We start from the raw sequence: 24,131 nt of genomic DNA, 5'->3' as shown, positions 1-24,131 counted from the left end.
TCTTGTAATGTCTAGTAATCCCTTTAGTCCACATCAATCTGCCAGGAAACAGAATCTGAGCTAAAATACACTAGCTTGCTATAAGGCAGCAAGGTGAAGTTTGCTGAATTTTCAACCTAAAAACTACGCTTTTGGGACTTCCCTGGTGGTTGCAGTGGTTAAGAATCTGCCTGCCAATGCAGGGGACACAGGTTCAATCCCTGGTCCAGGAGAATCTCACATGCTGCGGAGCAACTAAGCCCGTGTGCCACAACTACTGAGCCTGCGCTCTGGAGCCTGCGAGCCACAACTACAGAGCCTGCATGTGCCGCAACTACTGAAGCCCGCGTGCCTAGAACCCATGCTCTGCAACAAGAGAAGCCACCACGATGAGAAGCCCGCGCACTGCAATGAAGAGTAGCCCCCGCTCCCCACTACTAGAGAAAGCCTGTGTGCAGCAATGAAGACCCAACACAGCCAAAAATAAAATTATTTTTTAATTAATTAATTAATTTTAAAAAGAGCCAGAGGCTTTCCTGGTGGTGCAGTGGTTAAGAATCCGCCTGCCAATGGAGGGGACATGGGTTCAGGCCCTGGTCTGGGAAGATCCCACATGCCACAGAGCAACTAAGCCCGTGCGCCACAACTACTGAGCCTGCGTGCCTAGAGCCCATGCTCCTCAACAAGAGAAGCCACCACAATGAGAAGCCCGCACACCGCAACAAAGAGTAGCCCCCGATCGCCGCAACTGGAGAAAGCCCATACACAGCAACAAAGATCCAACGCAGCCAAAAATAAAATAAATAAAATTAAAAAAAAAAAAGAGCCAGTGCTGGGACTTTCCTGGTGGTCCAGTGGTAAAGAATCCGCCTTCCAATGCAGGGGACACGGGTTCGATCCCTGGTTAGGGAACTAAGATCCCATACACCAGGGGGACAACTAAAGCCCACATATCACAACTACTGAACTCGCGTGCCTCAACTAGAGCCCACATGCTGCAAATTACAGAGCCCTCATGCTCTGGAACCTGTGGGCCACAACTAGAGAACTACAGGCCACAACTAGAGAGAAGTCCACGCACCACAACAAAGAGCCCAAGCACCACAACGAAAAAAGGCACGCGGGTGCCTCAAAGAAGATTCCGCGTGCCACAACTAAGACCCGATGCAGCCTAAAATAAATAAAAGAGCCAGTGCTTGCTTTCTTTTTCTTTTATTATTATTTTATTGCCTTATATCTGAGGTTTACAACAGTGCTTGGCACTCAGCAAAAATACTTGAATAATTAATAACAAGTAAAGGATGGATAAGCAATTCTTCAAAGAAACTCAACTGGCCAATAAAGTTACAGAAAATATTCAACCTCATTAGTAATCATGGAAATGTAACTAAAACCAGCCAAGGTTCCCTTCCACCCCGCTCAATGCTACTACCTAGTGTTGGTGAGGGTTCAACAAAGGCACTCAAGCAGTCACTAAAAGACTATAAAAAACAGCATATTCTTTGACCCCGCAATTCCACTCCCAGAAAAATAACCCAGATCTGTGAACATTTTCATCAATAAGGATAATTAACAAAACAGTACAAATCACCTCAAAATATAAATTGGTGAAACAATGGTAGTACACAGAATGTAACATTAAGATGAAAAAATGCTCATTAAACATTAACACAGATCATTAACAAATAGGTAACAACAGAATCTCATTTTCATTTCTTAAAGTCTGAATACATAAAAATATGAAAATGTTTGCAGTAGTTATTACCACCACTAAGTGTTAAGATGAACACTCTGAAATCTTGGTGTTTTCCTGTATTTCCCCAGTTTTTCCTTACAATAAACATGCGTTACTTTTGTAGTCAGAAAAAAGGGGAGGGGAAGGTTTGGGAGTAAATTTGACAAATCAGTTTTGAAGTGCTGAGTCCCTAGCAAAGTATTCTCCCCCAAGACTGCCACCCTTAAACCTTAGTAACTCTGCTACTAATTCAAATCACTATAACAGTGGTGCTGTTTGGGCACCCAAACTTTAAATGAAGCTAGAGGTGGAGCAATATTAAATTCAGCACTTCTAACTGCTGGAGTAACCACTCTGCTCGATCCCAGCTCTACAACTTACTAGCTCTGTGCTGTTTCCTTATCTGTTAAAAGTGATGAGTACCCTGCTCATAGGAACGTTGAGGTTTAAATGAATTAATGTTTCATTGATAATAGAACCCAACATATGTAAGCCTTACATGTAAGAGCCAGTGCTTTCTTTTTTTAATTAATTATTTAATTTATTTATTTTTGGCCACATTGGGTCTTCGTTGCTGCGCGTGGGCTTTCTCTAGTTGCGGCGAGCAGGGGCTACTCTTCGTTGAGGTGCACAGGCTTCTCATTGCAGTGGCTTCTCTTGTTGCAGAGCACAGGCTCTAGGTGTGTGGGCTTCAGTAGTTGTGGCTTGCAGGCTCTAGAGCGCAGCCTCAGTAGTCATGGCACATGGGCTCTAGGCGTGTGGGCTTCAGTAGTTGTGGCTTGCAGGCTCTAGAGCGCAGGCTCAGTAGTCATGGCACACGGACTTAGTTGCTCTTCGACGTGTGGGATCTTTCCAGACCAGGGCTCGAACTCATGTCCCCTGCATTGGCAGGTGGATTCTTAACCACTGCGCCACCAGGGAAGTCCCCAGTGCTTTCTTAAATAGGGTTTTACTGCATCTTGAAAGGAAAAAGTTTTAAGAAAAACTTTCTGATTTTATTTCATAACTTCTGTTATGAAATAATGTAAGAAAATCTGTCAAAAAAAAAAAAAAAAAAGGAAGCGGTCAGCCAGCGGGTGCCTCCAGGACTGAACGGCTGAGGGTGGGCTGCCGTCAGTCTCTGCAGGCTGGGCCAGGCCTCCTGAGAGTCTAAGGTAGTCCACTGTGTATAAGCATTGGTGGTCCTACACAGGTCACCATGCAGAACGCCATGAGTTAGAAGCTGGGGGACGGAGGGCTTAGAGATGCTTGAGGGACATCCTTAACCTACATGAAATGTTGGAGGTTGAGGTGAAAAATATGGCTTTGATATCTTCATGGAAGACTGCATTATTTCAGGACTTCCCTGGTGGTCCAGTGATTAAGAATCCACCTTCCCATGCAGGGGATGTGGGTTCAATCCCTGGTCGGGGAACTAAGATCCCACATGCCTTGGGGCAACTAAGCCCACGCACTGCAAGTACTGAGCCCACGCGCCACAACTAGAGAGAAGACCATGTGTCACAACGAAACATCCTGCATGCTGCAATGAAGATCCCACATGCTGCAACTAAGACCCGACGCAGCCAAATAAATAAATAAATGTTTTTTTAAAAAAGACTGCATTATTTCAATCCTGAATCTGGTTCAGTTCCCTTATTGACTTATTACTATATTTTAAAATGTTTGTTTAATTAAAAAAAAAAAAGGAAAAGGTCAACCAAAAATCCCATCACCCTACAGCTGTTTTCATGTTTTAATCATTTAAAAGTGGACTTCCCTGGTGGCGCAGTGGTTAAGAATCCGCCTGCCAGTGCAGGGAACACAGGTTCGAGCCCTGGTCTGGGAAGATCCCACATGCCGCAGAGCAACTAAGCCAATGCGCCACAACTACTGAGCCTGCGCTCTAGAGCCCACGAGCCACAACTACTGAAGCCGGCACACCTAGAGCCCGTGCTCCGCAACAAGAGAAGCCACTGCAATGAGAAGCCCACGCATCGCAATGAAGAGTAGCCCCCGCTTGCCGCAACTACAGAAAGCCCGCGAACAGCAACGAAAACCCAACACAGCCAAAAATAAATAAATAAATTAATTTAAAAAAAATAATAATTTAAAAGTTAAAGTCAACAGAAAAATACTAATAGATATATACTTTTCTAAGTTTATGTCCCCACAACCACACACACCCCCCTCACACACACACACGCATCTTGGGGGAAGGGAAGAAGAAAGAGGGACTATTCAAGTAGACATTGTTTTAGTGCAGAGACTTGTTTCCTCTCTGGCAACCTTCCATGACTAGTAGCAGTAGTATCCCCCTTCAAGGCAAGAGCACAGCAGAGCTCTTTCAGGCATCCACTCATGTAGTCAGTCAAGCATTCACAAGTATTTGCTGAGGGCCTACTCTATGCTAAGCAGTACAGTAGCTGTTGAGGAGACATAATTTAGAGAGAGAAAGACCCATTCTGAGCAGGTTACAGTCATTTAAACACGGAGACATGTAAATGGATCAGCATCATATAATTTGATAAGTTCTAAGACAGATCTATGAACAGAGTACTATGGGATTCAAACTCTCTACGAGAATTAAAAACAAATCTTTTTTTTTTTGGCAAATACATGAAATTTCCATTTTATTACAGTTTTATACCACATTAGTTCAAATGCATTTCTCTACAACTACTCCAACAGAGCTCCTCTAGAATTACTTCAGTCATCCTTAACATGTGACTTTACCAGACTTTGAATGTAAAATAAACATATAAAATTTCAAATTAGTAACTTTTAATTATGAATGGGATAAGAAATAAAGCCATCAGATGATGTCTGGGGCTATTAACTTCCAACAAGACACTTTGTTGAAATGTTTCTTCTGATACCCCAGGTATAAATGAGAACCTTCAAAAAACAAGGGAAGACCAAAGTACAATAAAGAAGCCTCTGCAGCTTAAGCCTCCCCTAGTCCTAAACCTCTGACAGAAGCCAGGCAAAGCATCTTTCGTGCAAATTAAGTGGGTGTCCAGTATTTCCATGTAGTTGGGCTTTCAGAGGCAGACACTCAAGCATATCACGAGGATACACCATCTTGGCTCTGGTTGTATTAATTATGCCTGAAGAGTTTAATACCCATCCAAGTCCAAAGGTGGAAGAACACATAAACGGGTATGGTAATCGGCAAGAGCAGACTGTAAAAGCACAGGCTGGTTGTGCTAGTGCAGCCCTGTGGGAAGTTTTCTTCCACAGAGGACGAGTATAACAGTCCTGCTGAAGAGACCAATGGAATAAGGACAGTCAACGCAGGAAGAGACAGAAACATTCTTTTCCTCCACTTATTACCCGTCACTCCGACTTTTTAAAAGGTGGATGGTATTTAGAAAATTTAGTTGTGTGTGTTGTTATTTTTAAGTATGATCTAATGCTGCTCCATTTCTTCTTGCTTCTTATTTTGATGTGTCATCCTGGCTGCCTGTGGTATCATATTAGGAATCCCATCAATAATTGGATAGGCTATTCCTAACTCTTCGTTAATCAATTCATTTGTCGATGCTTCATATCTGAGCAGCTTCTTGGAGAGCGGGCACACCAGGAACTCCAGCAGCGCTGGGTCGAAGGCGCGGGGAGGTTTCCTTGTCCTCTCGCTCTTGTCTGTGGACAACATGTGCAGATACCTCTGGGCGACCGCAGATGGCTGTGTACGTGTCCCCCACAGCGCTGAGGCGAGCCGGCCGCACACACCGCTCAGCATGTTCTGGCCAACAACAAATCTTTTTAAAAGAGTGCCTTGAAGGATGAATAGAAATTTGCCAGGAAGAGACAAGAATTCTCTTTAGAGAAAACAAAATGTGTAAAGGCAGAGTCATGAAAGAACAGGGATTACTGGGGGATACAGTGTAGCCAGTGTGTCCAGTGTATATGACAGAGAATGGTGGGATATGAGCTGACATGGAGGCTGAGCCACACAGGAAAGGCCCATGATCCTATACACATGAAGGACTCAACAGAGACTTTTTTTTTTTCTGGCTGTGTTGGGTCTTTGTTTCTGCACGCGGGCTTTCTCTACTTGCAACGAGCAGGGGCTACTCTTCGTTGCGGTACAGGGTCTTCTCATTGCGGTGGCATCCCTTTGTTGCGGAGCACAGGCTCTAGGCACGTAGGCTTCAGTAGTGCAGCGTGTGGGCTCAGTAGTTGTGGCACACGGGCTTAGATGCTCCGCGGCATGTGGGATCTTCCCGGACCAGGGCTCAAACCCATGTCCCCTGCACTGGCAGGCAGATTCTTAACCACTGCACCACCAGGGAAGTCCCTTAACAGAGATTTTTAAGAGAAGGTATGAAATACATTTAGTCTTCCTCTCCCAGCTAAAAATGACTCTGCCAGCAGTGGGGAAGCCAGACTAGAAGGAAAAAATCTAGCAGCAGGGAGGGAAGTTCCTAGCACTGTGCCTGGCATTAATAAATATCTCTAATAATATCTAATAAATATGTATGAATGAATAATGAACAACAGAACTCTAAAGAACATTAACATTTAGAGGGCAGAGGAGGAAAAACCAAGGAACTTTTAAGATTCACTTTTAGAAGTACTAGTGACCACTGAGCATCAAAGAAATGTGAATGAAGAAACAAGAGTTGTCAAATATCCCCTACACACACACAAAAAAAATACCTACAGGCTCAGATGGTTTTTATGCCATATTCTATTAAACCTTCATGGTCCAGATAACTCTGATGTTGTAGAAAGAGTAGTTTAACAGAGGACAAATACATCATAACCAAAGAGGGCTTATCCTAGGAATGAAAAGACAGTTTAACCTAGGGACATCTACCAACACAATTTTCTATATTACCAGATACTAAAGAAGAAAACGTATATAACCGTCTCAACAGATGCTGAAAATGCACTGAATAAAATTCAACACCCATTATGACTTTGTTTAAAAATGAGCAAACTAGGGACCTTCCCTGGTGGCGCAGTGGTTAAGAATCCGCCTGCCAATGCAGGGGACACAGGTTCAATCCCTAGTCCGGGAAGATCCCACTTACTGTGGAACAACTGGGCCCATGCGCCACAACTACTGAGCCTGTGCTCTAGAACCTACAAACCACAACTACTGAACCCGCGTGCCACAACTACTGAAGCCCGCGCGCCTAGAGCCTGTGCTCCACAACAAGAGAAGCCGCCACAATGAGAAGCCCTCAAGGAAGAGTTGCACCTCAAGGAAGAGTTGCCTCTACCGGCTACAACCAGAGAATAGCCCGCGCGCAGCAAGGAAAACCCAAAGCACCCAAAAATAAAAAAGAATAAATAATAATTTTTAAAAGAATGCTGAGTCCAGATAACCATGAAGGAAGGCTTAACACCATCCTCCTGATGAAACAACATGGGACTGGTTCTGAAATTCGAGACTCTTCCATCTATTACATCAAGCATTGTGCAAGAACCAAAAAGAATGAAAGCTAACTGCTATTAAAGGATTAACATAACAATGGGAACTGAATAGCAGGAAACCCAAAATAGGACTGACCAAGTGAAGCTTCCCATAAGAGTCCAAAGCTTCAAGCAATACTGAAGGGCCGGAGCTAATTCAGCCATTAAACATGAAAAGCTCCTCAGTGTTAATAACTTCCTACCAGGGGAAGTGAAGTCCTAGGGTTTATCAGCACTCCACCAGCCAAGTGTGAAGACCCCAGACCAGGAACAGCTGTTCTCCAATACCTGGGGAGCAAAAAATGTTCTATTCTTTTCAAAGTGCTATTTCTATCTCCCTTGGCTCATGGTTCCCTTCATAAGTAGAGAGCATTGATCACATATTACAGTAAAGGCAATTCAATCCATTCATTTTTTTAGAGCAAGACTTTGCCCCTCCCAGTTCACACAGGCCAAAGAGTGTGGTCCAGCAAGAAACAGCAAAGGTAGCAACCATTTGTGAAGCATTTTGACATGCACCAGAGGAAGAACTGTACATACATCATACTCAACAGCCTTGGCACACTGAGTATTATTAACCACATAAAGAAATCAAAGCATACGGAGTCTAAGCAAACTGCCCAAGGTCACTCAACTAATAAATGGCATAGCTGAGGTTTTGAGGTTTGAATTCAAAACTTTTCAAATTCCAGTCTTCCCACTCACTAAGTGGCCTTGAGAAATACAGGATACACATCATTCATCTCATCAGCAGATATGTTATCTGACATATATATTATGACATATATACTAAGTCGTGTCTTTGTCTATGCACAAAATTACTCTGGAAGGATATACAAGAAACTGGTAACGTTGGTTGCCTCAGAGAACTAGGTGGCTGAGAGACATGGCAAGAAGGAGAATATTTACCAAATTCTCCTCTGTACCTTTTTAAGTTTAAATCATGTGACTATATTATCCACCCCCAAAATAAAATGTACCAATTTTATATAGTCTTTAACTAAAATATATATCTAATAAGGACATCTGAACATAATGTTTAAAAAAGTACTTTAGGGAATTTCTTGGCAGTCCAGTGGTTAGGACTCAGTGCTTTCACTGCTGGGGCCCAGGTTCAATCCCTGGTCGGGGAACTAAGATCCCACAAGCCACGTGACGGGGGTGGCGGGGTACTTTAAACTATGCCACCAAATGATGAGTTTGTTGATACTCTATAGTCTTCCTATCAAGACCAAAGATAATGAGTTAGGGAGCTCTACAAAGGGGTAAAGGATTATAGCTGCTTTTAGGAGCTTTAGCACTAAACAGGGGATGCTCCAAGGCCCTTGCAGTGGGGCAATTGTGCCACACTCGCTTTCCTGCTGGAGGTTTTTTGCCAACAGCATGTTTACTAAACATAAGCTGGCATCTCTATTCTCAGGCTTAAATACCACTCTCCAGACAAAGGTTATCAAAGAGGATGAAGAACTCCCAGAGACAATGGAGGAAATAATTCAACAAGAAAATAAGGAAGTAAACATTTCTAAATTGTCACAGGAGAAAATTCATGTCAAGAGGCTGAGGGGCAGAAGAATATAACACAGAATAGAAACATAGAAAAAAACAGAAATCTGGAGAATAAACAGGAAGCTCCTCACCATCAGCAAGTGCAAAGTCATCCAGCTTCCCAGAAGGAGACAGGGGTTGGGGGGAGTGGCGGGGGGAGGGTGCATAATTGGTCACTCCCTATAAGGAAGAACCCAAAGGCAGCTTGCCAGCTGCTACCCATTCCAGCTGGTTAATAAGGGGGTGAACCACACAACCAGAAGAACCCTGGAAAGTCTTTCTAGGGAAAAAAAAATCTAAAGGATTTGGAGAACCTAGGGGTGGCGGAGGCCTTTAGTAACAATTTTTCTCTCTGCTTCCAATTGATGGCTGAGACTTCAGAAAGAAAGGAGGAATGTTTATGACTGTCAATAAATTGGAGTTGACCTTCCAGATCCTGCTGGAACATTCTTCTCCTTCCCTTCCTCCCAACCCTGGCTTACTCCTATTTGCCCTTTAGATCAGTCTAAATCCCACTTCTTCATCCGGAAGTTTTTACTGTCTTCCACCCAGGCACACAGTGTTATAAAAGCTTATGTTATTGTCTACCTGCTCCCATTAGCCTATAAGTTTAGAGAGGTGCAAGGGCCAAGTCTTCCATGCTCACAAATGCATACTCAGCACCAAGCACAGCATATGGCTCCATACTGATGAGTAAATATACGAATGATGATGGGCTCTCAGCCTGCTAAAAGAGTGTTGTTGACAGGGAGTAGGAAGAACATGTTTGTCTGAATACTTGCCAATCTGATTATGAGAGCTTAAAATTGAAAATAAAGAGAGAAAAATTCCCAGATAAAACTGGGAAAGAACATCAGGAATGACATAAGAAAAGCAATGGGAGAGGTAACTATTAAGCCACAAAAGAAAATATCTGAAAATTAAGTTGCCAATATCTTAACTGAAGACATCTAGGGAATTCCCTGGTGGTCCAGTGGTTAGGTCTCTGCACTTCCATTGCAGGGGGCACAGACGGGTTCGATCCCTGGTTGGGGAACTAAGATCCTGCAAGCCACACAGCACAGCCAAAAAATAAATAAATAAGATAAAATAAAAAGGACTGAAGGAAAGAGAAAAAGCAAAGGAATAAAGGAAGTTTATTATTTTTTTTAAAAAGACATCTATAATAGAGATACTCAAAATCAGTTAAAGTTCATGACTTTTATGAAATAAATAAGACATGGTCCCTATCCACAAAAATCTGAGTTTAATGAATTTGTGAATGCCGTATGCCAATGATGGGCAAATCTCATTCAAATCTTAAAGGGGTAGTGGGACGGCAGTGTGTCTCAAAATGATATTCCCAGTAGAAATCTATAAACCACACTAAAGAATTTCTGAATGAGGATAAAAGAGAGTAATGGACATGATACAGCTGCTGGAGTACACTTCAGCCTCCTCGATAATGGAGAATATAGATTAGTTTCTTGGTTAAGATCCCCAAATTGGCCTGGTAATGATGATGTTAGAGATAGGAAACTTCAGGTACCTCATCATTAGTTGGATATCAAATTTATCTTAAAAGGGGGTAGGGACTGAAAATCTAATAAAATCTTGCTGACAGTTTCATTCTAAAAGGATGAGGGGGGACTTCCCTGGTGGTCCAGTGGTAAAAAATCTGTCTTACAATGAGGGGGAAGTGGGTTCGATCCCTGGTCAGGGAACTAAGATCCCATATGCCGCAGGGCAACTAAAGCCTGCGCACCACAACTACTGAGCTCGCACGCCTCAACTAGAGAGCCTGCATGCCGCAAACTACAGAGCCCACGCACTCTGGAACCCGCGCCGCAAGTACAGAGCCCACGTGCCCTGGAGCTTGCACATCACAACTATAGAAGAGAAAACCTGCACGCCACAACTAGAGAGAAGCCCACGCACCACAACGAAAACTCCTGCATGCCTCAACGAAGATCCTGCATGCCTCAACTAAGACCTGATGCAGTCAAAAATAAATTAAATAAGTAAATAAATAATCTAAAAAAATAAAAGGATGGGGGAACTACTATACTGGCCTTAATTCAGATCAAGAACATAAACTAGTTGAAAAACTGAAAGGGTCTCAAAGAGAAAGTAACCATGTAATCTTTGAAAGTGTGATAACCAAGGAGCTTCTGGGTTGGTGAACACACAGAGATCTGGGGAGAGTGGCGCACCTGGGCCTGGAGAGGACATGGAAGTTCTGCACCCCTTCCCACATACCTTGCCCTATGCATCTCTTCCATCTGGCTGTTCCTCAGTTTTTGTAATATATATAAATGTCAAATCACTGTGCTGTACCCCTGAAAATAATATAATATTGTATGTCAATTATACTTCAATAAAAAAGGAAAAAAAAAGAGAAAAAAGGTTGATAGCCAACAGCTGAGTGCTGTCAGAAGGCTGCAGTAAAGAGAGCAAGTCCTAGATGTGGCACCAGCAATCCTGTATTAAAGACCTAATTCTGCCACAGCTATGTGCCCTCAAGTCAGTCAAAAATTTTCACCCCATAATTTCCTCAACCAAAAAAGGATAATACCCGCCTACTTCACAGGATCCAATAACTGGCTATCTGGGAAGGCATTATGTAAACCTTACTACACATCAGTAAATAACACCAGACCGTTAACAAAATTAGCTATTAACAACAGAAAATATTTATTGGGTATTGAGCTCTAACCGCCAGACACTTAGTTTTACAGGGATGGTCAAGTCCTCTCAGTGGCCCTAGGAGGTGGATACTCTCATTATCCCCATATTACAGTTGAGAAAACTAAGATTTCCAACTGTTAAGTAACATGCCCAAGGCCCCCAAACAAAAAAATTGGTGGAACCTGACTCAGAATCCAGGTTTTCTGACTCTAGAAAGCTCACATTTTTATCCATTGTGCTTTATATTGCTTTCAAAATGTAGATTTCAGAAAAGTAAATCTCATAATCTAAAACTCTAAAGAGAAGGCAGTTGTTGGTATTTTTTTAAAGAAATCCTCAAAAGCAAGATTCTGACAATAAATTGTGCAATTAATTATGAATTATACCAATTCAAATTTATTTTTTTTTTCTTTTTGGGGGGTGGGAGCAATCTGGCTTACACTTAAATTGGATATGATATAACCTATTGCTTTTTTTTTAATTGGGGTATAGTTGTTTTACAATGTTGTGTCAGTTTCTACTGTACACTGAAGTGGAGTAGAGTTCCCTGTGCTAGACAGCAGGCTCTTATTAGTTATCTATTTTATACATATTAGTGTATATATGTCAATCCCAATCTCTCAGTTCATCCCACCCCCTTCCTGCCAATTCAAATTTAAAATGAGAACAAGCTAAAGAAACCAGTAGTATGGTTGCATAGCATTCTCCAAGGAGTACAGATGTTAAAAGCACTCCCACAAACACACATATGTATAAAGGAAGAGGGCACAGTAAAAAAAATAATAATAATAATAGAGTGGTGGTTCTGACCTAAAGGAAAAGTGCTGGGAAAGTCACAGCCCAGAATGAGCCAAGGCCTGTAAACTAAAGATAACAAAAAGAGCTTTGTGAGAACTGTCTAGATCAACTCCTGCTTCTTTTATTTCTCTATCAAAAAGTACAACCTTCGGGCTTCCCTGGTGGCGCAGTGGTTGAGAGACTGCCTGCCGATGCAGGGGACACGGGTTCATGACCCGGTCCGGGAAGATCCCACGTGCCGTGGAGCGGCTGGGCCCGTGAGCCATGGCCGCTGAGCCTGCGCGTCCGGAGCCTGTGCTCCACAACGGGAGAGGCCACAACAGTGGGGGGCCCGCGTACCACAAAAAAAAAAAAAAAAAAAAAAAAAGTACAACCTTCAACCTGAAGAGGGGAAGAACAAGCCTTGTGGAAAGCAAGAGCTGAAGTTCAAAATAATAGAGCCCATAATTATTCCAAATCGGTTCAAGCCTCCAGACCTACAAAACCTGACAATCCTGGGAACTCCATAGGAACCTGATGAACATCTGCTATAGAACTTAAAAGACAAGAAAGGTGTCAAAGCCTGAGAATGAGCAAACATAGTCCTAACTTCAAGAGGGGGCATCTACCGAGGGCTACAAAAGTTCCCAGTCCCTGACAATTTTGACATCAATTCTTGGCAAACTGCACAACTGATCTTTCTTTCACATACATATACACCTAGCCCTGGCCAATTGATTCTTTTTTTAAAAAGGCGGGTTTTGAGGGAATTCCCCGGCGGTCCAGTGGTTAGGGGTCAGCACTTTCACTTCCAGGGCCCAGGTTCGATCCCTGGTCGGGGAACTAAGGTCCCGCAAGCTGAGTGGCGTGGCCAAAAAAAACCCAAAAACAAACAAACAAAAAAAAGTGGGTTTTGAGCTTTTAGGAAGGGGAATACTGGTCACCAAAAGTGATTTACTGAAAACAAGTCTTTCAAGAAACAATACATTAGACTGAAAAGTAAAGGAATGTACCATATATACAGCAGTGCTACTCAAAGTGAAGTCTTACTTCAGCAGTCTTACTTTACAGTAGCAGTGGCATCAACCTAGGAAGTCAGAAATGCAGACCACAGGCCTCATCACAAACCTGTTTAATCAGAATCTGCATGTTAACAAGATCCCAGATGATTCCTGTGCATGATGAAGTTTGAAAATCACTGAAACACAGAACAGACCTACTTTCAGCAAGGCATTTGATGAGCATTTCATGGCATCTTTGTGGACAATAAGATATCCTTCTATTAATTTATGTATATTGGCCAGTCAAAATGTCAAGCAGCTGACTACTTACCTCATTTAATTCTCATAATAACCCTACAAAGTAGGCATTATTATCTGTAATTTGCAGATATTCACAGTAGCAAAGATTATAAACAGCACGATCTGCCAGGCACTGTTCCAAGGATTTCACATATATTAAGTTATTTAATCCTCATAACAATTCTTTATGGTAGGTACTAGTATTACGTACATTTTATATATGATGAAACTAAGGCAGAAAGAGATTAAGCTACTTACTCATAATCACAGAGAAATTTATGGTACCGTTCTTAACCACTCCTTCCTATGGCCAAGTGTGCTGCCACAGTGGGGCAGACGATACCCTGCGGGAAACAACACACAAACATACCCAAAGAATATTAAAAAAAAAAAAAAAAGATTTTAAAGGAATTCCCTGAAAGGAGGGAGACAAATAGACTAATGTTTATTGAGAGCCTACAGTATGCTTGCCAGGCCATAAGTCAAGCACTCTGCATCCATGTTTTATTCAATCTTTCCAACAGTAGGTATTAAGACATTTTATATATGAAGAAATGGAGGCCGAGACAAGGTAAGGACCTTGCCAACTCACACTACTCGTGATGATACAACCAAGATTCCAAAACCAAGTCTGACTCTAAAGCTCACACTCTTTCCCTTGATTTGCTCTGCATCCATCCCTGGCCTGGTCCCATTGCTATAAATGACTTAGATAAGGGCACTGGGTCACGATGACAATGTAAGAGGAGAGATAAACTAAGAGAACAAATATATTTTAAAAGAGAACACAGATCTAAAAGATCAAAACAGGACAGAACAATGGGCTAGAATGGTACTCAAAGGTGAGGCTTTGGAGTCAGACAGACAAGGGTTTGAATACCAGGTTCTAACACTTATTGTTTAGAATGCAAGCAAGTTACTTCTTTGAGCCTTAATGTCTACACCTTTAAAATGGGAGTAATACCCCCATAGAATTGGTGTAAGAGGGGAGAAAACATAATATTTGTAAAGTTTTTGGCTCATAAAGCTCAACAAATCGTAATGAACATTAAATCTAACAAAATGATATTTAAGGATAAGTGCAAGAAAATCAATTGTAGAGGCACCAGATGAAATTTAACAGAAGCACATAAGAAAAGACTTAGGGGGCTTCCCTGGTGGCGCAGCGGTTGAGAGTCCGCCTGCCGATGCAGGGGACACAGGTTCGTGCCCCGGTCTGGGAAGATCCCACATGCCATGGAGCGGCTAGGCCCGTGAGCCATGGCCGCTAAGCCTGCGCATCTGGAGCCTGTGCTCCGCAACGGGAGAGGCCACGACAGTGCGAGCCCTGCGTACCACAAAAAAAAAAAAAGAAAAAGAAAAGACTTAGGAATCTTAGCTGACTTGAATCTATGAGTCAACAGTTTACTAAAACTGCCAAAAATTATTTTGAATTTGGAGCACATTACAGAAGCACGGTGCCCAAAACAAGGGGCCTATCAGACTTCATTTGTAATACTGTCTTCAGTTCTGATGCTAAACTTTAAGAAGGTCACTGGCAAATCAGAGTCAGTCCAGGAAAAGATGAGAATGGTGAGATGCTTTGAAAACACAGTAGCTAGTTCCTTCTTTCCTGGTTCTATATTCCCTCCCACTCCACACAATGAAGCTACCTCTCACCTGCTTTGCTCCCTAATAACTAACACACCACCCCCCATACCTCCTCCCCTCCATCTTCATCTCCCTCTTTCCTTCCCTTCCCCTCTCCTCTCCCTCTCCCACACGTCAAGCTCAATTTTGCCAATGTCAAATGGATCTGACAGGAGTGACTTGAGGACTTCTAGTCCAACACTTTAGGATTCAGCACGTCAGACCTGAGGCTAATCTGGCCCTGGCCTGCAGATTAGACCTGCTGTTGCTAATCGACCCCAAATTTAACTGGCCCTCCTGTTTTCTTCCTGAGGCCAAGCCCAACTTATGCCTCAGGTGACCGAATCCTGAGTGTCACACATTCAGGAAACTGGGACCATGACCTAGAGCTTCATTACTCCCTCAAAGGCATACAGCTGGCTGGGAGATTGCAATTAGGCAACATCAGTCATTTCAGACCTCAGCCATCTCAAACTCACTGCATCAATACTTCCAAATCCAAGAAGGCCTCTCAGATAAACTAAAGGACAAACCTATTCATGCTCATAAAATAGTACAAGTAGATCAGCTTACTGTACCTCAGAGGCCATTTGCAAACCTACAAAGAATGAAGCCTGGAAAAGCTGCCTACAATCTGGCTGTCCTCACTGCAGTGCCCCATTTTCAACTCTGAACAGAACTGGGCTCAGCTCCCAGGCAGGACTCAGACAGTAAAATCTGGTAACTCCTAGGTCCAGATTCTAAGGGCAACTGACATTGGAGTAACACGAGCTTTCCTATGGACTGGCCTTGTCAAAGCTGGCAGGTTTTCTTGGCTGAGTCAGAACAGCCTGTGTCTTCTTTCATTCAATACTCCCTTGGAAGCCAAGCATCTCTCTAGGTAATGCCATCAGCAGTGGACATCAAGTGTCTCAATGCCTTGTTTTGCAGACATCCTGGTTCCATTTCTATTTCTCAAGTAGATAAGGGCTCTGCTCTTTGTTATTATGTATTTATTTACTTATTTATTTTTTGGCTGTGTTGGGTCTTCGTTGCTGCGCGCAGGCTTTCTCTAGTTGCAGTGAGTGGGGGCTACTCTTCATTGCGGTGCATGGGCTTCTCATTGAGGCAGCTTCTCTTGTTGTAGAGCACGGGCTCTAGGCGCGCGGGCTTCAGTAGTTGTGGCACGTGGGCTCAGTAGTTGTGACTCGCGGGCTCTAGAGTGCAGGCTCAGTAGTTGTGGCACACGGGCTTAGTTGCTCCACAGCATGTGGGATTTTCCCGGACCAGGGCTCACACCCGTGTCCCCTGCATTGGCAGGCGGATTCTTAACCACTGCACCACCAGGGAAGCCCTCTGCTCTTTCTTTGGATCAGAGAAATCAAGGTAAATGCTAGTCTTTGAGAACCTTGCCTTACAGTTCCTCTCCCTTGGAACAGCACAGTTCTAGTACAGAATCAGATGATTCCTGCAGGTTTCATCCAGTTCAGACTAGCTCTAATACCTAGAGTTCCACAGCCAATTAGTAAATCCAGGCCTTCCCTTTCTGAAGTGAGCCTAAGTGTCTAAACTCACTTCTAGATGGTTTCCCGACAAGCACAACAGCACCCTAGTTATTCTCTGGACTACTAGTTCTCAAACTTGAACGTGCATTTGGAGACTTGTTAAAATGCATATTGTTGGACCTCACCTCTAGAGTTTCTGATTCAGTAGGTCTGGGATGCACTTGAATACGTGCGCTTTTAACAAGCTCCGAGGGCATGCCCATGTTTCTGGTCTGGAGACTACACATTGAGAACCACTGCTCTAGATCAACAATATTTCAAGTCATTCCCAGTATAGTTCTGGGACGGGGGACGGGGGGAGATGAGGACACTATACATATATGGGTTCGTTTGCATCATAACACTCAGTGCTTTGTCCTACACAGAAAACTCCTTTTTCTCCTACAGAGTAAACCTCAACTGGATCTCACAGGTGAAATATTCCGGAGTTCAAACAGATGACAATTCACATTCTAACAAATCATTAACATAGATACATCCTGTAACCAATAAATGGTACTTATGTAAGAGATTCTAGGCTCAAGATCAGCAGCCAGAGGAGAAATGGAAGTAACACCTACTCTCTTTCCTTTGACTCACCAGCCGCATTATTCACTAAATGAACTAAAACCCGTAAAGCACTTTGAATAGTGCTTAGCCATTATTTTTTTACTGTGGTAAAATATACAAAATATTTATAATTTTTACCATTCATAAGTATACAATTCAGTGGCATTAAATGCATTCACAAAGTTGGGTAACCATCACCACTATCTATACCCAAAACTTTTCCATCACCCTCAACAGAAACTGTATACCCATCAAACAATAACTCCTCCTTTCCATCTCCTCCCAGCCCCTGGTATTCTACTCTCTGTCTCCATGAATTTGGCTATCTAGGTACCTCATACATTTGTCTTCTGTGTCTGGCTTACTTCAGTAATCAGAATGTTTTCAAGGCCCATCCATATTGTATCATATATCAAAATTTCATTCCTTTTTAAAGCTGAATAATATTCCATTGTATGTATATACTACATTTTGCTTAGCTATTCATCTATCATTGGCCACTTGGGTTGCCATGACATACATGTACATGTATCTATTTGAATGCCTGCTTTTAATTCTTTTATAACTTTGTTTTTTGTTTGTTTTTGGCTGCGCTGCATGGCATGCAGGATCTCAGCTCCCCGACCAGGGATCGAACCTGCGCCCCCTACAGTGGAAGTGTGGAGTCCTAACCACTGGACCGCCAGGGAATTCCCTGCTTTTAATTCTTTTGGATATATACCTACAAACGAAATTCCTGCGTCATATGGTAGTTCTATGTTTAATCTTTTGAGAAACCATCAGACTGTTTTCCACTGTGGCTGTACCATTTTACATTCCCACCAGCAATGCCAACATTTATTATTTTCTTTCTCTCTCTCTTTTTTTTAAAATTATAGCCATCCTAATTAGTGCTTAGCCACTATTATTATCATGAGTTTGACGTGGGCTTTTACAATTACTTGTAGCGCTGTAAGGACAGCATGACAACAATCAGAGGTTCTGACTAGTTTCCATGTTCAAATGGTCTTAGCAATTTCATTCAAAACACAAGTTTCTAGTTGCTTCTAATTTTCTGACAAAATCACCTCCAAAGCTAACATTTCCCTAGCTTGATATCAACTATGAAAGAAAATGATGCTTTGGGTGCTTAAAGGAAAAAAAAAAAAAAAGATGGATGGTTTTCAATTTTTTAAAAATGTTTCTGTTAACTTAATTCCATAACAATGCTGAGTTTTTCCTATAAACAAAATGGTATACCAGCATTCAGTACGAGAAATGTCAGATGGTTTCTCTAAAACATTTAGAATCCTAATCTAAAAAGATTTATTTTTGAAAACAAAAGTATGATGGAAAATTCTATATATTTTAATCTTACTAGCTATATCCCTGACCTAGCCAGAAATAGTGTTTTCTCTTCACTTCTGGAGTTTCCTGGGACAGAAGAGCTAAAGTCAATGAGACAAATGGCCATTCCCAAATAAATCTGTTTTCTTTTGCTCATGTTCATGTTCAAGGTTTCAGGTCTCTCTCTTAGTAACTCTTTTTCTTCCTTTACAAATCTAAGAAAGAGAAAATTTGTAAGTATAGAAAGTAAAAAGGAGAAAAAAATCCTTTTTTTGGAAAAATTTTCATCCTCAACTTTTACACTTGGCGAGAGTTAAGAAGGGAAATCTAGTAGTAGCTTAAGTACAGACAAAAACATGGGCAAACTGAAGGTGTCATGGACAAAACAATTTAAAGAGCTGTAGTCTAATCCTAATTACTGGTAGGCAAATATACCATATATACTTCCCCATTATGCTGATAATAATATCTGAAAGATTAAACTCTACCTATAGAAAACTAAAGACTGGTTTTATAAAGGCAAAGAGCAGACCTACAACATTCTGAGAGGTACAGCCAGAGACCTATATGAAACTTCAAGTTCACTGACCCCATTAAAGCATATAATTTTTCATAAATGTACAATAAGCAGCTAGGAACAATTTAGGCACATCTCTGTAGAGAAACTTGTGAATGGCTGAAACCAGGAACGTTTAACCCACAAACGCCAAGAAAGAGCCGTTTCTGGTGTATATGTATATAGGTGTGTCATACATAGAAACACGTGGTTAAGAGAGATGAAGTCTACTAGAGAGAGCACTACATTTAATCAGAAGAGTTTGAGTTCCAGTGTTGCCTCCTCGGTGGATTACTGAAAGCCTCTGAACATCATTCCTATGTCAGGAAGATAATCATCCTAAACAAAATAATACTTTATGGGTGTGTGAGGAATAAATAATTTCAATGTATACAGTTTCACTCATTCTTCAGAAAACATATTTTGAACTCTCACAATGTACACTAAGGATGTATAAGATTGAGTCCCTGTCCTCACTGTAGATAAGAGGTCCTCCTCCTTGGTGGGTACCCCACAATTCAAGAACTGCCTACAGAGAACTGGAGGGCAATTCCTTAAGGACAGAGAGCCCTCAATCCATGCTGAACAAGAACCTAGCACACAGCAACAGACAATAAATGACTCCTGAATGAACAAATTGTATTTCTGTTTATGATCTGTTAAACCTTCCTCTTAGTAGACGTTAACATGAAAAGGAAAAGAGATTGATACAGAATAATCACCTCACTCACTGGAGGAACAGAGACACTTGGTAGCAACACAGAAATATTTGGAAGGGAAAGCAAAAATTACAATTCCCATTATCATCATTCCATGGCAGGACTCAGTAGTGTTCTGCTTGTCATACAAAATCTCCCCATCTCTGAAAACCCCTGCAAAGGCTGTGGAAACGTCTCATTTTATCTTCTGTGATGGTTATGCTGCAAAATAATTATGTTTTAGACTGGAGTTTTTCAGTATGTGAAGTCAATTGCAGAAACCAGTATTTGGGGACACAGAATTTGAATAGTTAATATGTGAAACAAAGACTTACCTTGAATTAAAAAGTAAAAATTTGTAACTCTGTCCCTAAGAACTACAAAATTCTTCAGTTATAAACTAGGGTCTTTCAATCTTGGCACTGTTGACATTTTGGGCCAGTTAACTTTTGGTTGTGGTAGGCTGTATGCCCACCATTATAAGATGTTTGGCAGCATTACTGGCCTCTACCCACTAGATCCCAGTAGCACCCCCCAACCGTGACAATCAAATGTATCTCTAGTCATTGACAAATGTTGGGTGGGGGTGTGTTTTAAAATCACCCTGGTTGAGAACCACTGAGATAAACAGTGGAATGAGAATTTTTTTCACAAAGGCTGTTCAAATAAGATATGGAAGAGGATATAAACTGTCACTCTTTTCACTCTAAATATGAGTCATTTTTAGATCATCAGATGACCATTTGAAGTTTTATCTGAAAAAAAAAAAGATGATAATCAGTGCACCTAAAGAAGAAATCTATAACCTAGAAGAATAAATAAACAAATGAACCAATGGATAGTTCATTAAGCGTTAACAGCATAAAATGAGCACAGATAGGGACTTCCCTGATGGCCCAGGGGTTAAGAATTCGCCTGGACCCAAAGAGGACCCAACACAGCCAAAAATAAATAAATAAAATAAATTAAAAACAAACAAACAAAACAATGAGCACAGGTAGCCTCACTACCACCTTCTAGATACAGTATTTGTTCATGGCAACTGTCAGAAGTCTTAGACTACCTAGAAATCTTCTATTTCACTGCTACAAAGTAGGATTCTTAATTTTTCCTCCTATTCTTATCTGAAAAAAATTGTCTCCTGTAGCACAGAGGTCAAGAATACTATTATCGCAGATATCTACTGAGCATTTTGTAACCATAAGAGATTTTACTTAAATTCAGCAGGTCTCCTAAAAGCTCCTTAAGGAAAGAACACAAAACAGACTCAAAAATATTAATTAAAATGCCTGGAGCCACAAAGCAAGCCGGGGATTCCTGAAATTTACCTAAGACTTATTGCCATCATCTCCCCAAAGGCCCAGATTTCACTTGTAAATAGCTCTGTTTAGAAAAGGGCCAGATTTGCATTAATCTTAAATACTGTGATCTCACCAGTTTATAATATATAATTATATATAAGTATAATACTAAACCTGTATAGAGCATGCAGCACTTTCCACAAAAAGTTATTCGTTTTAATTATAAAAGAAACATATGGTCATTGTAGAGAATATAAAAAACCTATTTTAAAAAAGACTGATTTTAATAATGATGTCTATTGTGTAATAATGAGGTATAGAAAAACAAATGCAAAGGTAAAGATTAGCCAGTTGTTCAAGCAATGAAAAAGTAATTAATGGATTAATGTCCCCAAACACTTCAGTACTAAAGTCATGGATGGCTCTTTAGAATCTACCCATCAATTCTGAGAATAAATTCTGGTTTCATAATAATTCTATTAGGCTAGTCAGATCTGTGCCACCCATGCTGGATAAAAAGACAAGAAGTGTGCATGTGTGTTTTGAATGGATTTGGTATTCCAGAGGAAACCAGTACATATAACAGAAACTGTCTTTCCCAGAGAAAAAATGGAATACTTCCCTCAGAAGCAGAAATTAAAGAAAAAGTCACCTCTAATCTACCGTTTTGGTTTCATCATTTTATAGTCTGGACCTAAGAGATAACCAATCCTTAATAAACAAACAACTCTTCCCATGCGCTCTGAAGCTTCCCAGCCTCCCACTCCCAGCCCGCATCCCCAGGCCATCTCATTTAGGTTCTAATGAGCCTTTTCAAAATCATATATGAAAGGGCTCATTCCAGTAAGTACAGGTCCTTCAGCACTAAACAGTGCAGGCTAAACTACCTGTTCTAGGAATATCTGGCCCTACTCCAGAGGAAGAGGAATAGAAAACAGTGATTAGGGGACTTCCCTGGTGGCGCAGTGGTTAAGAATCTACCTGAAAATGCAGGGGACTTGGATTCTATCCCTGGTCTGGGAAGATCCCACGTGCTGTGGAGCAACTAGGCCTGTTCGCCACAACTACTGAGCCTGGGCTCCAGAGCCCGCAAGCTACAACTACTGAGCCCGCCTGCTGCAACTACTGAAGCCCGCGTGCCTAGAGCCCGTGCTCTTCAACAAGAGAAGCCACCACAATGAGAAGCCCACACACTGCAACGAAGAGTAGCCCCTGCTCGCTGCAACTAGAGAAAGCCCACGCACAGCAATAAAGACCCGACGCAGCAAAAAATAAACTAAAAAAAATTTTTTTTAAATTTCATTAAAAAAAAAACAACAGTGACTATTCCAGTGTCCAGAAAGGCCAACCAAGGATCTCTTGTGTGGAGGCATAGGGTGGGGTGGTGGGGGAAGATAGTGATTGACTTGGAAAAAGAAAGTACCCCTAATTGTCTGAGACATCAAAGCAGAATGATAAAACTGGTGAGAAATGCCTGAAATTTCACTGAACTTCCAAGTATCTGAACAAATAACCAGAGTTAGGGGATATGACATCTAATCTTGACACTGCAGTGGACCAGCCATGCTACTATAAAATGGGTCTTAATATGTAGAAATCAAAGTTGGAGTATTCCCACATTAGTATGTCTTTTCCAACACAAAAAAGGTATACAAGTCATAAAATGAGACTCAGATGTACTGATCTACAATGAGTTTTAACTTTTACCTCTGTAAAACAGTTCAGCTCCTTTTTAGAGTGTCTGTCTTACTTTTCAATTCATTAGTAAGTATTAGAGGTCAGGTTCCTTGGAGAAAACCTCCAGGTCTCTTTAACATTCAAACCTAAAGCCCAAGACCCTTGATACGCTCAGAAGTTTTAAGAGAATAAAATTCTCACATCCAAATGAGATTTCACCTAATTGCTAATTACAATATCTTTAGTTACTGGCAATAATGAAAAGAATGAGTCTTCTTCATCTATCCCTCCTCTCCTTCCCCTCTGTGGAAGGCCTCAACATTATGAATCATTTGGTCCTTGACGTATGGTTACTTCCACGGAGACAGATGACATTTAGCACAGGACATGTGAGGCTGTGGGAAAAGGGAAGTTCTTGGCCACAAGAACCAGGACAAAACCCCTGCCCTTGGGAAAAATTCCAAAAATCTCTGAAATCCACTGCAAGGCAGTTAAATTTTTAACTTTAGAAAATCCCGTTGTAAGAATACAAACCACAGCACAGAATTAAAATAGGTTTTTGAAAACTATACTATGAAGTTGCAAGATGATTATTTTCTGGCATTCATAAAAATCCATGCTAAGCGATGGTCCCCAGCATGAATATTTTCCCCTCTTGGGATTGGTTTAAGCTAACTTGGCTCTAAAATCTTTCACTATTCAAAGACGGAGAATATCATGATAATGGCTAACTTAACTGAGTGCTTACTATGTAATACATTACTATCTATGTGCACTAGCTTATTAATCTTTACAACAATGCTATAAGCTCTACACAACATGAACTCTAAAATAAAAATTTTCTTTGGAGACTTTGAAAATCAATACTAGTAGATTATTTGTTGCAACAACTTTTAAAAACTCATGAATTATTTTTAATGTGATAGAAATACTATGTAAGATATTAAAACCATCTAAAATGAAGATATGAATAAAAGCATAACTACTTTAGAAAACTACTCTACTATTCTGTCCTATCGGTCATTACTGGGAAATCCATGAAAACCCAAAAGACCCTAAAAGGCTATAATTCCTTGGATATTCCATCAAATAGCCTTATAATCCGCGCTAAAAGTCTTTCTGTTATGGTTTATTGCAAAGAGGGTGTTCTCCTCACAACTTACCCCAAATAGACGTAACCGAAGGTGCCCCACTTTCTGTAGGTTACATGGACATAGAACAGTTGAATAAGACACCCTTAACTATCCCTGGTGGTCAAGTTAATTATAATTTAGTAAATTTGATAAAATTACCAACTTCAGGTCAAGTTACAAATGTGAGTGTATGCTTTGGAAAAATAAAATTAAGACAATAACATAATAAGAATGAAGATTAGTACTGAAATGTAGAAATTACCCTTCACACTGGCAAATTTACAATTTTGCCAACCTATTAAGAAAGG

General features: G+C 41.2%; 3 protein-coding genes across 3 annotated transcripts in view; all 3 read right to left on the bottom strand.

The window, feature by feature from the left end:
* The window catches only part of PTPN9 (protein tyrosine phosphatase non-receptor type 9), an 81,425-nt gene that overhangs the window by 51,444 nt on the left and 5,850 nt on the right, over positions 1-24,131 (bottom strand). The gene's annotated exons all lie outside the window — the stretch shown is intronic.
* On the bottom strand, positions 3,874-5,135 carry LOC307182580 (phosphatidylinositol N-acetylglucosaminyltransferase subunit Y-like). Its single transcript, XM_079913925.1, has one exon. It carries the CDS (start codon positions 5,007-5,009, stop codon positions 4,794-4,796), a length of 216 nt encoding a protein of 71 aa, XP_079770051.1. The 5' UTR covers positions 5,010-5,135; the 3' UTR covers positions 3,874-4,793.
* Positions 5,106-5,438, bottom strand: LOC307182578 (protein preY, mitochondrial-like; the record flags this gene model as incomplete). The annotated part of the gene is made up of 1 exon (XM_079913923.1): positions 5,106-5,438. The coding sequence occupies one exon, from the start codon at positions 5,436-5,438 to the stop codon at positions 5,106-5,108; it is 333 nt and encodes a 110-aa protein (XP_079770049.1).

The sequence above is a fragment of the Stenella coeruleoalba genome (genome assembly GCF_951394435.1).
Source record: "Stenella coeruleoalba genome assembly, chromosome: 2".
In the NCBI taxonomy this organism is placed as follows: domain Eukaryota; kingdom Metazoa; phylum Chordata; class Mammalia; order Artiodactyla; family Delphinidae; genus Stenella; species Stenella coeruleoalba.
This window is presented reverse-complemented; position numbering and strand designations above follow the sequence as displayed.

Coding starts and splice junctions, on each gene's coding strand:
- LOC307182580 (XM_079913925.1), bottom strand. CDS start 5,009: ATGTTTCTGTCTCTTCCTGCGTTGACTGTCCTTATTCCATTGGTCTCT.